This window comes from Equus przewalskii, chromosome 16, assembly GCF_037783145.1.
Source record: "Equus przewalskii isolate Varuska chromosome 16, EquPr2, whole genome shotgun sequence".
Classification (NCBI taxonomy): Eukaryota; Metazoa; Chordata; class Mammalia; order Perissodactyla; family Equidae; genus Equus; species Equus przewalskii.
In genome coordinates this window covers 20,002,988-20,017,786 of record NC_091846.1, presented here as the reverse complement: position 1 = coordinate 20,017,786, position 14,799 = coordinate 20,002,988, and the positions used below count along the sequence as shown (strand labels likewise).

The following is a 14,799-nucleotide window of genomic DNA, read 5'->3' as shown; positions in this document are numbered from 1 at the left end:
TTCATAATGACAAAGGGGAAAGGAATTGATAAATGATCATCCAGCAAAGATTTGCCTAAACCACCATCCTGTGTGTCCTAGAATCTTTGATGGTTTTCAAACTTCCTACCTAGAAATGTCACTGATTTGACAAAATGTGCACAGGTTATGTTTACTTTTAGAGTGCATCTTGCCTTTTTCTCTAACTCCTCCTCCTCTCTTTTTACTGACCATTCAAAAAAGACAACATAGGGTTCTAGTTCAGGATGACGACATAGGAAGATACTGAACTCACCTCCTCCCATGGATACCAAATCTGCAGCTACATATGGAACAATTTCTTCTGAAGAAAACCCAAAAACTAGCTGAGCAATTTCTAGAAGTTGAGTAAACAAGAAAAAAAAACCCACATTGAAGCAGATGTGAAAGGCTGAGACCCAGTCTTGCCATGAACCCCAGCCCCAGCACAGCAACCCACAATTGGGAGAGATCTCACAACTCCAAGCCTCTCCTTGAGGAGCAAAGTATTTGAACCCCACATCTGGCACCCAACTGTTAAGACCTGCACTTGAGAGAAAAGTTACCAAAAGATCTCACCTTGAAAGCCAGTGGGGCTTATGCCCATGAGACCCACGAGGCTATAGTCATCTGAGAAATTGTCTTAAAGGGCTTGCGTAGAATCACCCACCCCAGAGCCCAGTACAGAGGCAGCCACTGAAAAGCATCCAGTCTTACTGTGAACGAGGCCTATTTGGTTATCCTAAAGCTTCAGCCTAAAGGACAGGCATCAAATTTAACATACCTCCAAGGACCCACTAAAATTCTCTTCAAAACAGAGGTGGGTGAGTACCATATTTGCACTCTCTCTCTGCCTCCTTGCAGGTTGCCAGTATCTCCTGGAAAGGAGCTTGTGCACTTGTGCCCTGACTTTTGCAGCTGCCACCCAAGGGACAGCCCTTGATCGCCTGGCTCTGGTGGGCAGTGGAACTTACACTTGCAGGTCCCACAGGACTATAACAAATGGAGAAAGAGCTCTTAACTGGCTACACCCCAGGGCACAGCAGAGAGGCAACAGACTGAAAAGCCCAGTTTTTCTGTAAAAGAAGCCTATTAGCTTATCTTCATAGCTGTGGCCTGCAGGACAGGCTTCTAATTAAACACACATATAGGGGCTGACTAAAATCCTCTCCAGAGACCAGGGAAGCTGACAGGTGCCATGTTACTACTCTCTCTCTCTCTCCATGCTTTCCCTCTTCCCAGCTCCAGGCCACCAGTATTCTGAGAAAGAAGCTTGTGTACACATATGGCGTCCCAGCTTTTGTAGCTACTTCCCTGAGGACATACTGATCCCTTGATAGCCTGGCTCTGGTGGCCAGCAGAGCTTGTGTTCACAGGTTCAGCAGGATGATAGCAAACAGATAGTTCTTAACTGGCTATCATCCCAGGATTCAGTGCAGAGGGAGCAAACAGAAACACCCATCTCCCAGTCTTTGCCTGGAAAAGGTCTATTTACACACTTTAAAAGCTGCTGCCTGAGGGTCTGGCTTCCAATCAGCCTGAATCTAGGTGCTGACTGAGATCCTCCCCTTTGGGACACTGACAGGTCTTGGCACACTCTCAACTTCCTGGAGCCACTAAGAATAAAGTAGGCTACTTAGATAAACACAAAGGTCTAAGAGCCAACTAAGAGGTAGGGCAGGGTTGAACGCTAATTTCATCTCCTATGTAAGGCCACTTCTTCAGATTTAGAGAGGTGGCTATTTTCTTTAGTGCATAGAAACCATCACAGATAGTCAAAGAAAATGAAGAAACGCAGGAATATTTTGCAAATGAAAGAACAAGATAAAATCTCAGAAAAAGACCTTAATGAAACAGAGATAAGTGATTTACCTGATAAAGAATTCAAAATAACAACCATAAAAATGCTCACTGAGCTCGGCGGAACAATGCATGAACAAAGTGAGAGCTTCAACAAAAAGATAGAAAGTACTGAAGAGAAGTCATAGAGCTGAAGAATTCAATAACCAAACTGAAAAATATACTAGAGGGATTCAACAACAGAGTAGATGAAGCAGAAGAAAGGAACAGTGAACTCAGAGGCAAGGCACTGGTGTTCATCCAATCAGAGCAGCAAAAAGAGAAAAGAATAAAAAAAAGTGAAGATAGAAACCTGGGAAGTGACAAATAAGTGGAGACTAAACAACATATTACTGAACAACCAATTGAAGAAATTAAAGGAAAAATCAAAAAATATCTAGAGACAAATGCAAATGAAAATACACCATACCAACTCATATGGGCTACAGCAAAAGCAGTCCTAAGAGGGAAATTCATAGCAATACAGGCCCACCTTAACAAACAAGAAAAATCTCAAATGAGCAATCTTAAGTTACACCTAAAAGAACTAGAAAAAGAAGAACAAACAAAGCCCAAAGTCAGTAGAAGCCAGGAAATAATAAAAATTAGAGTAGAAATAAATGAAATCGAAACCAAAAAAAAAAAAACAATAGAAAGGATCAATGAAACTAAGAGCTGGTTCTTTGAGAAGATGAACAAAACTGACAGGTCCTTAGGCAGATTCACTAAGAAAAAAAGAGAGAAGGCTCAAATAAATAAAATTAGAAATGAAAGAGGAGCAATTGCAATGGATACCACAGAAATACAAAGGATTATAACAGAATACTATGAAAAACTATATGCCAAAAAATTGGACAATCTAGAAGAAATGGATAAATTCTTAGACTCATACAACCTCCCAAAACTGAATCAAGAAGAAATAGAGAATCTGAATAGACCAATCACAAGTGAAGAGATTGAAACAGTAATCAAAAACCTCCCCCAAAATAAAAGTCCAGGACCAGATGGCTTCTCTGGAAATTCTACTAAACATTCAAAGATTTAATACCTATTCTTCCCAAACTATTCCAAAAGATTGCAGAAGATGATGAAGAAGAAGGTGGAACATTTCCTAACACATTTCACAAGGCCAACATCACCTTGATCACAACACAAAGACAAGGCAGGCAAGGACAACACAAAGAAGGAAAATTACACGCCAATATTGCTGAGGAACATAGATGCAAAAATCCTCATCAAAATATTGGTAAACCAAATACAGCAATACATCAAAAGGAGCATACACTGTGATCAAGTGGGATTTATACCAGGGACACAGGGATGGCTCAACATCCACAAATCCAGCAAGGTGATATGCCACATGAACAAAATGAGGAATAAAAATCACACGATCATCTCAATAGATGCATAGAAAGCATTTGACAAGATCTAACATCTATTTATGTTAAAAACTCTCAATAAAATGGGTATAGAAGGAAAGTACCTGAACATAAAAAGGGCCATATATGACAAACGTACAGCCAACATCATACTCAACAGGGAAAAACTGAAAGTGATCCCTCTGAGAACAGGAACAAGACAAGGGTGCCCACTCTCACCATTCTTATTCAACATAGTACTGGAGGTTTTAGCCAGAGAAATTAGGCAAGAAAAAGAAATAAAAGATATCCAAATTGGCAAGGAAGAAATGAAACTCTTGCTGTTTGCAAATGACATCATTTTATATGTAGAAAACCCTAAATAACCCATCGGAAAACTATTAGAAATAACACCTAAAGCAAAGTTGCAGGGTACAAAATCAACTTATAAAAATCAGTTGCGTTTATATACTCTAATAATGAACTAACAGAGAACTCAAGAATAGGATCCCACTTACAATTGCAACAAAAAGAATAAAATATCTAGGAATAAATTTAACCAAGGAGGTGAAAGACCTACACAATGAAAACTGTAAGATTCTATTGAAAGAAATCAATGATGACATAAAGAAATGGAAAGATATTCCATGCACATGGACTGGAAAAATAAACATAGTTAAAATGTCCATAATACCTAAAGCAATCTACAGATACAAAGAAGATATATAAATAGCCAATAGGCACATGAAAAGATGTTCAACATCACTAATCATTAGGGAAACGCAAATCAAAACTACAATGAGATATCACCTTACACCTGTTAGAATGGCTATAATTACCAAGACAAAAAACAACAAATGTTGGAGAGGATCTGGAAAAAAGGGAACCCCCATACACTGCTGGTGGGAATGCAAACTGGTGCAGCCACTATGGAAAACAGTATGGAGATTTCTCAAAAAATTAAAAATAGAAATACCATATGACCCAGGTATCACACTACTGGGTATCTATCCAAAAAACTTGAAATAAACAATTCAAAGCAACTTATGCACCCCTATGTTCATTGCAACGTTATTCACAACAGCCAAGACAAGGAAGCAACCCAAGTGCCCATTGATTGATGAATGGATAAAGAACATGGTGTATATATATCTACATGGTATATATATATATACATGGTAGATATATATATATACATACACAATGGAATGCTACCCAGCCATAAAAAAAACACAAAATCGTCCCATTTGCAACAAGATAGATGGACCTTGAGGGTATTATTGTTAAGTGAAATAAGCCAGACAGAGAAAGACAAACACTGTATGGTTTTACTCATACATGGAAGATAAACATGTGGACAAAGAGAACAGAGTAGTGGTTACCAGAGGGGAAGGGAGTTGTGGGGTGAGCATAAAGGGTAAAGGGGCACATATATAATAATGTACAACTGAAATTTCATAATGTTATATACCATTATGACCTCAATAAAATAAAATTTAAAAATAGAAGAGGAGAGAAAACTTCCAAACTCATTTTATGAGGCCAGCATTATCCTGATACCAAAACCATACAAGGATGCTACAAGAAAAGAAAATTACAGGTCAATATCCCTAATGAACATAGATGCAAAAATCCTCAATAAAGTATTAGCAAAGTGAATTTCAGCAATTCATTAAAAGGATCATACACCATGATCAAGTGGGATTTATCCCTGGGCTTCAAGGATGCTTCAACATCTGTACATCAATCAATGTTATACACCAGAAAATCAAAATGAAGGATAAAAATCATACTATCATCTCAATAGATTCAGAAAAAGCATTTGACAAAATTCAACATTCATTTATGATAAAAACTCAAACTGAGTATAGAGGAAATATATCTCAACATAATAAAGACCATATATGACAAGCCCACAGCTAACATCATACTCAATGATGAAAAGCTTTCAGAGCTGTCTTGTTTCTAAGATCAGAAACAAGACAAGGATTCCCACTCTCACCACTTTTATTTAACATAGTATTGCAAGTCCTTGTCAGAGCAATAGGCAAGAAAAAGAAAAGTCATCCAAATTGGAAAGGAAGAAGTGAAACTGTCACTACTTGAAGACGACGTGATATTATATAATGAAAACACTGAAGCCTATGCCAAAAAACTGTTAGAACTAATAAATGAATTCGGTAAAGTTGTAGGATACCAAATAAATACATAAAAATCTGTTGCATTTGTATACACTAATAATGAACTGTCAGAAAGAGAACTTGAGAAAACAGTCTCCATTTGCAATTGCAGCAAAAGAATAAAATACCTGGGAATAAATTTCACCAAGATGAAAGATCTGCACATTGAAAACTGTAAGACACTGATGAAAGAAATAAATGGAAAGACATTCCATACACGTGGATTGAAAGAGTCAATATTATAAAAATGTCCATACAACCCAAAGCACTCTACAGATTCAATGCAATCCCTTTCAAAATCCCAACGGTATTTTTCACAAAAATGGAACAATCCTCAAATTTGTATGGAACCACAAAATACCCCAGATAGCCAAAGCAATCTTAAGAAAGAAGAACAAAGCTGAAGGCATCATGCTTCCTGATTTCAAACTATATTATAAATTTTATAGTAATCAGAACAGCTTGTTTTTATGGTATTGACATAAAAACAAACACGTAGATCAATGGAAGAGAATACAGAGACCAAAAATAAACCTGTGCATATACGGTCAATTAATGACAGATGAGACAAGGTTATACAATAAGGAAAGGATAGTCTGTTCAATAAATTATGTTGGGAGAATTGGACAGCCACATCCAAACGAATGAAACTGGACCACTATCTAACACCATTCACAAAAGTTAAAGTGGATTAAAGACTTGAACATAAGACCTGAAACCATAAAACTCCTGGAAGAAAACAGGCAGTAAGCTCTTTAAGGTTGGTTTTGGGGATGATTTTTTGGATTTGACACCAAAAGCAAAGGCAACAAAAGCAAAAATAAACAAACGGGGCTACATCAAACTAAACAGCTTCTGCACAGCAAAGGAAATAATCAGCAAAATGAAAAGACAACGTACCAAATGGGAGAAAATATTTGCAAATCATATATCTGCTAAGGGCTAATATCCAAAATATATAAAGAACTCATACAACTCCATAGCAAAAAACCAAACAACCCAGTTAAAAAGTGGGCAGACACAATAAAAAATCCTAGCCTCGGTGGTTTCCTGCCACCTTTTTCAGGGAACCAAAGGAGGATACAGCATCACATCTATGCCATTCTTGGTAAAACTCATAATCTGAAGTGAATCATGAAGAAACATCAAACAAACCCCCAATGAGGGACATTCAACAGCTGTCCTGTCCAATACAGTAGCCACTTGCCACATGTAGCTATTTTAATTAAAATGAAATAAAATGTAAAATTCAGTTCCTCAGCCATACTAGCCACATTCCAAATGTGATTTTCATGTGGCTATCATATTGCACAGCACAGATATAGATTTCATAATTTTCTATCTTCCCAGAAAGTTCTACTGGATAGTTTAAAAAAAAAGTTATATTGAACAGCACTGATCTGCAGAATAACTCTTCAAAAATGTCACGGCCATGAAAGACAAGACTGAGGAACTGTTCCAGTTTAAAGGACAGTAAAGAGACATGACAACTGAAAGCAACGTGGCACCCTGGGTTGGACCCTGAAATAGAAGAACATCAGTGGGACAAATGCTGAAATCTTACTAAGCCTTTTGGACTAGTTAATAATATTCTATCAGTGTTAGTTTTCTTGTTTTGATCATTGTACTGTGGTTATGTAAGATATAAACATTTGTATTATTTTTGCACCTGTTTTCTAAGTCTGAAATTATTTCAAGATGAAAAGTAAAAAGTAAACTAAAATTTAAAAAGAAAAAAAAAGCAGGCAGAGAATTGGAATAGACATTTTTCCACAGAAGACATTCAGATGGCCAACAGATACATGAAATGATGCTCGACATCACTAATCATCAGCGAAATGCAAATCTAAATCACAAAGTGATACCTCCTCATCCCTGTTAGAATGGTTATTATCAAACAGACAAGAAATAACATGTTGGCGAGGATGTGGAGAAAAGGGAACCCTTTTACACTGTTGGTGAGAATGTAAATTGGAGTAGCCAATAGACAACAGTATGGAGGTTCCTTTAAAAATAAAATTAGAACTACATATGATCCAGCAATTCCGATTTATCTGAAAGAAACAAAAAGCCTAACTTGAAAAGATATTTGCACCACACCCCATGTTCACTGCAGCATTATGTACAATAGCCAATACACAGAAGCAACCTGAGTGTCCATCAGTGGATGAATAAAGAAGATATGGTATATATAAAACAGAATATTATTCAGCCATGAAAAAGAAGGAAATCCTGCCATCTGCGACCACATGAATGGACCTTGAGGGCTTTATGCTAAGTGAAATAAGTCAGACAGAGAAAAGCAAATATGGTATGATCTCACTTATATGTGACATTAAAAAAAAAGAGCCAACTCACAGATACAGAGAACAGATTGGTGGTTGCCCGAGGTGGGGGTGGAGGGTGAAAGGGTGAAGGCAATCAAAAGGTACAAACTTCCAATTATAAAATGAATAAGTCCTGGGGACGTAATGTACAACATGGTGACTAGCGTTAATAATACTGTTTTGTATATTGAAAGTTGCTAAGAGAATAGATTAAAAGTTCTCATTATAAGAAAAAAATTATCGTGATGGATTAACTAGACTTATTGTGATGATCATTTCAAAATATATACAAATAGTAAATCATTGTTGTACTTGAAACTAATATGTCAATTATATCTCAATATAATTCCTTAATTTTTTTAATGAAAAAAATTTTTTAATTTTTTTAAAAGACAACATTGGCTTTGCCTGGGGGCAGTATTCTTAGTGGGTATATGAAAACTACCCAAAGGACAGTGACAGGAGAAGAAAAATGTGATGTTTTTCTTCAGAACAAAAATCTGATTTCTCATATGAACCCACTGCCCAATTTCCTTGAGACTGCCCCTAATTTTTAGTAGTCCCTGGGTTAAAAGGTCCATTGCTGGCTCATTACACAGCAGACAAGGCCACACTAGTTGTGATTCTGCCAAGGACAGAACAAGAGGAAATGACCTTTGTAGGAAAGAGGAGGTGTGAGGGTGAGGGCCATGAATCGCCCATGAGACGGCGCCCAGGGGCTGAATCACCTTTCCTCGGGAGTCTATCCATGTGCCAGGGAGTGATCCTACTGACGCCCAGATCCTGGAGAAAGACGCTGCGGCTCAGACCTCTTTACTTCCCCAACTGCAGACTGCCTGCGCGTGAAGCTGCACGAGAAGCTCATGAGTCCATTACTGCGTTTCTATTTTTTGGTGATTTCAGAGACGTAACCAGATCTCCCTGGCTGTTGCCTTAAACAGATTCACTTATATAACGCTATTCTGTTCCTTAGAGAAAGTGCCATAAATAGCCAAGAGGGGAACTACTGGATTCCAGTGAGTCAGCTACCCTGCACTGCTTCAAAGAGAAGGGAAGCCGACGCTGAAGCACACTGCTGCTGTCACTGGGAGAGGCTCCGGAGGGCAGCCTGAGAGCTGAAAGCCAGGGTGGGAGGAGGCTTCCGTGGGAGGAGGGCATGCAGTGTTGTTTCACTCTGGAAGAGTCCACGGGGCAAGAGTGTCCTGAAACTCCGACAGTGATTCATTCTCAGCCTCTAGTCTTCCCAGGAAAGTCAGACAAGCAGACAAGAGAGGCCAGAAACAGCCCCCGCCAGGGCAAGGGGGCAGAAAGAATCTCCATCCTTTGCATGTGCAAGTTGTCTCTAGGACAGACAAGACCCCGCTTTTGGAAGCTGCCTTTTCTGCCTCTGGACAGAGCTGGAGAATACCAGCAAATCTACTGCGGGCACATGCCCATGCACATCAGCCCAGGGCCCAACTCGAGAGCTGGGGGTGCGGAGGCTCTGCAGCCACCCTCCTCCAACTCCCCACCCAGAGTCCTGCACTGTTGCCAGCCAGCGCTGTGCCAGCTGGAATCCCACCTGCCCAGCAGGCACCTCCATGGTGCACATGGGCACCCCTCTGGTGAGAAACACTGGGTGTCATCTCTCTTCAAAGCAGCAGAGTTTAGGATGTATCTAGACTCCTGCCTTCATGATGCAGTAAAAATAAGATGGAGCACGGGTGTGTTTCCGTTAAACAAGCACAGTGATGAAAATCTCTGCAAAACAACCAAGTATTCGTCCTTGACCAGTTCTTGATTTTAAGTCAAATTTAACACTGCTCTGTCCCTGACAGTGGAAAGATCCACTTGTCCCCTAGCGGTTCCTTGCATGGGAAGCTTGGCCTTCTGCTTCTCATGAAGCAGTGCTCACAGAGGCTTCAGGCAGATGCAGACTGCAGTCATGCTCACCAAGAGCATGCTCCTCGAGTAAGACGTCAAAGATGGCAGGTACAGGGTGGTGCATACTTATCAAGGAAGAAAATGACATTGGGGTCCCCAGGGGAATTGGCCCTTGGGAACAATAAGATAGACATTTTAATTAATCAACATTGTCTCCTCCTGGAAGCAGCCTCCATACCCAAGGATTTCCTTCTTTAAAGAGCTTCAGAAGTTATTTTCTCTTACTTAGCCAAACTCAAACAATTGAGAAAGTTAGTTTGTCTCTTCAACAGCCATCCGGCTGTGACACCTCTCAGGCACACCTGGGCCTTCTGAGGCTGCTCCTTACCCCGTCCCGAAGGGGTGACTCTTCATTCATGCTTAAGCTCCTCTACTATGTCAGGCACTGGGCAGGACATGTGCTGAGCAGGATCTCCCTCGTGGAGCACAGAGCTTTGCAGAGATCATAGGTCATTTGCCAGAGCAGTACTGGGAGTCAGAAGGGTAGGGTTGGGGTTCTGGGGGATGGTGGAGCACAGAGCAGAAGGCCCTGGTGAGTGGATCCTTCGCCAGGAGGAACCAGCTCACCTCAGAACCTTCCTCACCATATTCCGCTAGGTCCCCCATGCACATCAAATCTGAGGCTGCTCCGGACAGATGTGTCTTGATGAGAATGGCCTTGTGGAGAGTGGTCTTTAGAAGAATCATATCTTACCCAGTTACAACCTGTACGAACATTTTGCATCATATTCTTTAAGGACGTATAATTCAGACCATCATAAATCTCTTTAATTGCTGCTCTTCGCTTTTAGCTCCTTAAGCCACCCTTGGCAGAACGACTTGGGAGTTTCAATGTGCTGTACAGAGCCTGAAGGGCAGGAATAGGATCAGCACATCATGGGGACAAACGCACACACACCTCCCACCGACAGAATGTAAAGACTGAGGATTAAGGAGAAGATCAGGAAGCTTGGACAGAGAATGCTGAATATCTGAATCAGTGATTGAGAAGAAACTCATGCGAGCAACTGAAAATGTGACGCATTTGTCCCAAATTTTAAAAAGTGAAAGACTACTGCAGTATCTTCTAAATGGTCTTCCTACCACCAGAATTGACCCACACCTTTAATAATCCATTCAAGGCTGAATGGGAAGTTCTGCATAAAAGACCCTCAGTTAATGTTGGTTGAAAGAATGAGTCAGTCTGTTTATAAGATTAAGAGATATCTGGAATTAGGCAAACAAAGATCTTAGAAGTCAATGAAAGGAATGGTCATATAGGAAAAACATAATTAAGATTATCTATGACCCCAGCAGAAGGATAAGTGTGGGGATTTCTTACCTACGTGGTCAAGGCCTCCTTGACCAAGATGGCATTAGACTCCATTCCTAACTTGACCTTCCATCACTGCTTTTCATGTACGTGGACTCTAATCAAGCCAAACTGCCCACTGACCCCCGTAAGTCCCTTGCTTACCTGCCAACAGTCAGCCTGTGTTTGTGTTGGACTCTCTCTCCTACACAGCCTCCTCTCCAGCCGTGCCATCCACTAGGAGGACAGCTGCCCTTCTCAAAGGCTCACCCAATGGAGCCACCTCCATTGACTTCTCCTCTGCTCCCACAGGACAGGCGCGGTCTCTCCCTCCTAGCTCTATTATTGTGCCTGTCATCACATTCTCTTGTTGGGGTTTTTTCTTTTTGTTTTCTATCCTTTGGATGAAATGTAAGTTTCATGTCCTTCTGAGTCCTTCTCATTGTGGTTTCCCCTCCTTTACCTGTAATAGGTACACAATAAATGTGTAGTACATTGAACCAAGCTTTCCAAGTGGCTGTCGGAAACCAGCTTCCTGTTTAACAGGGAGGCAGGGGTGTTTGTTATCTAGGAAGGGCAAGTGTCTCTCATAGCCGGCTGGGTGCCAGGAAATAGCCCTTATAGCAAACCACACTCAGAATCCTTTTCTTATTTCAGGGATTCATAAATCAGGTGATCCTATACTAAATAGAGCCAGACCCACTGTCCCCAAATCCATTATTTAATTGAAACTTTGCCTAGAAAGGTTGGCCTGCAGGCTTGGGCACGGAGCCAGACCAGAGGGAGAATCTGAGAGAAGCAGACCCAGGTGGGAAATGTGCATTGGAAGAGAGGCCCCCAGTTTTGTGCAACAGAATCAGGTTCCTGGGGAGCTGTAGTAAGGATGGGGGAGAACAGGAGGACAGGGGTGAAATGTGAAAGGGGAAACTCCTTGTCCCTGCCCCCTGGAGCATCCAAGGGCTTAGTCAGTAGTCACCAGCTCCCTTTCCTGCACAGTTTCTGAAGGGCACAATGTAGAGAGGAGTCCGGTTCCTAATAGCAAATAAATAAGTGCTAATCTCCTGATAGCCCCTCACTCATTGAAGATTTACTTCCCTAAACCATGGGTCACCCCTAGGATGTCCTGGCCATCACACGTGTCCTGGAATCAAGTCCCTTGTTGATCTGATCTGAGATAGTCTGCATGCCCCAGCCTGATCACTTCCATCCTCTTGTCAATAACGTTTCCAAACAGTGGTGCTTTGCTTGGAGGGGAACAAACCCTTCAAGCATTCTTCTTACCTTTCATGGTAATTCCTATCTCCTCTGTCATGCTCAGCCAGCCCTCATTCTTGCGGCTAATCTGTTGAGCACCCTTGCGTGTGCACCTGAAGTGTCATTCCTTTTGTGACAAGGGGCTGCTTCCCCTCCTAGGTTCAGAGATGTCTCAGACTGAGAAGTCTGGTCCATGTTCCCCCAAGCTCTGCTAACTCTGTGCCTGCTTTATAGTTTGGAGAATGAAAGTTCTGCTAATGTTTTATTGCCACAGCGTTGCTGGAAGTTTCCAGTTATTAAAGTTTGTTTCATGATGTGTTTAACAATGAATCCCTGTGCCCCGGGTGACCCCCCAGTCCTGCACTAACGTGATATGTCCTCTTTCCCCTACAGGCACAAAAGGTACACAAGAAGTTTCCCAAACCCAGCAGAGCTCACCACTCAGAGCAGAAACCTGATTCCATGCCTTCCCCGAGCGCCACTGCACTGAGCTGTACACCTGGCAGCAGCCAGCAGCCGCTCCTGGACAGTTCACACCCAGGGCTCAGCCAGACGGGCCTGCCTACTAGGCACCAGCAGGAATTTGCCAGACGAGCCAGCGTCCCTCCCAGCCTCCCATGGTCTTTTCAGAGAAGCAAGTCCTTGTTTTGTTTGCCTACAGGAGACCCCTCCCCAGCCTCCTCAGCTGTACCACAGTGGTTTTCAAACACAGGTGCCCCAGGGCACAGGGCATCGGAGTGGAGGCACAGCCAGCTCTTCTCCATCGATGACTTAGAGGGGGCCCAGGAGACAGACGTGGACACGGGCCTACGGCTGTCCTCCTCAGACCTTTCTGTGGTCTCTGCGTATTCTGCACCTAGCAGGTTCTGCGACACTGTGGAAACATCCCTCACCTCCGAAAGATGCAGCAGCCACTGGTCAAAGCACAAAGGTTCCAGAGAAGGACCACTGCCCACTGGGAGTGGGGTGGCCACAGAGACCTCCTGGGCTTCCCTCCCTTTCTTCACCAAAGGGCCTCCCACCTCCTCGGCAACAGCTGTTGCTGCTCCCCCAGCTTCCGGCGCCTCCTCACTCACAGAGTCATCCCCAGAGCTCCCTTGTGAGGCTCCCAACGCCAAGCAGACTGGCAGAGACGACCCACCACCTCCAGCATTGCCTGGACCTGGGGACAATGACACGGAGGAATTCTACATCTGAGCACCCTCTACTCTTGTTTTTCAAGTAAGCTCAGACACACAGGCTCAGGCCCCACTGTCCTTCTGGAGTCTGAATGCCACCCAAGTTCTCAGCCCCGCTCCCCCAGGTCTGTCTGGGATCTAATTTCCCGTTTCACGGGGATCGTTAGCACAGTTGCCATTCCTCCGATTCTTACTGAGAGGTGGTATTTTCTAGGGACTTGGTGGGAAAATACTGGCGTTTTTATGCAAATAAATTTTCAGCAAACTTAAGTTGTAAAATAGATTTTTTTTGAATACTCGATTCCATTTGAGATATGGTTTAGTGTGCTTATACAATTTAAATGCTTCATATGATTATTTGAAGTGAAAAGAAAACCTAGTCAGCTGGAGCTGATTTGGCAATTTTTCATGCTGTGAAGGAGAAACAATTAAGGCCAAAATGTTGAATGTCGGAAAGATCCTAAATGACCTGAGCCAGAGACTAGTGCACAATAGCATAATGTGCCCCTTCCAGGGAACAGTGGCCCTAAGAATTTCCAAGTACTGCTTACAGTAAAAATCAGCGTGATAAGACAGTAAACATATATCAGACTACAGTAATACCACCCCTGGAAACCATGCAACCTCTGAAAATCTGGATTTTCACAAAAGTGGCTGATATGCTTTATAGGGATTTAGTATGAGTAACAGACTGTTGGTGCATTTAAAATGTGATTTGAGTTGCAAAAACTAGATTTGCATACACCTTTCAACAACCCACCTACTGTAACAAGTGAGGATCTGTAGGAGCCACGCCGCTACCTGGATTTATTTGGGTTACTGGGGCGGAATCATTCGTTGGAGTTACAGAGTGACAGAACAGTAGACATAGTGGGTAGTCTTAAGATCCTTCCATTTTAAAAACCACAACCTAAGGACTGTGTGTGTGTGTCACATTTTTTACTGTTTTCTCCAGTAAATGTGCATCATGTACACTCTGTCTTTTTCATTTTTAAATAATTTGTAACATTTTAACTGGCATTTCCATTGCACAGGTTAATAAATGCCACCTCTTCTCCAAATGGAAAGCTTTACACGGGATGCTGTCCTGAACACTGTTGCATTGCCAGCCTTCTGTGAGTGCACAAGAGCCTTAATTAAAGCTGGAGCTCTAGCCCCCACCGTGGCTTTTCCTGCCTCTTGTCTGCCTCTGTCACAGTGTGAACAGTATTTGAGTCTCACCTCTCTCGCACTCCAGTAAGGGTATGTTTACAATGCCAACCTCAGCAATGCCAAGTGCTGGCATCGGGGGCAGTGCCGAGCTGTCCCTGGATGTTATTTATGTTTGGGAAAGAGAGTGGATTTGTCTTGCTCATTTCCCAGTCTGGTGCTCCTTGCCTGAATTTCTCATGGCTCTGTTTTCCCCTCGCTAGAAGAGCCCACACCAGCCCAGACACAGCCTCAGAATCCTTT

General features: G+C 42.2%; 1 protein-coding gene across 4 annotated transcripts in view; it reads left to right on the top strand.

Moving 5' to 3' along the window:
• The window catches only part of FAM124A (family with sequence similarity 124 member A), an 86,747-nt gene extending 72,240 nt beyond the window's left edge, over nucleotides 1–14,507 (top strand). For 2 of the 4 annotated variants that reach the window (XM_070578814.1, XM_070578816.1), the window contains 2 exons: nucleotides 12,563–13,390; nucleotides 14,382–14,507. In XM_070578814.1, the coding sequence (XP_070434915.1) occupies nucleotides 12,563–13,366 (804 nt within the window). In that variant the 3' untranslated portion in view covers nucleotides 13,367–13,390; nucleotides 14,382–14,507. Of the gene's footprint in view, nucleotides 1–12,562; nucleotides 13,618–14,381 lie in introns of those variants that run through there. The other 2 variants (XM_070578813.1, XM_070578815.1) reach the window with 1 other exon arrangement.
• Nucleotides 14,508–14,799: the final 292 nt, after the last annotated feature.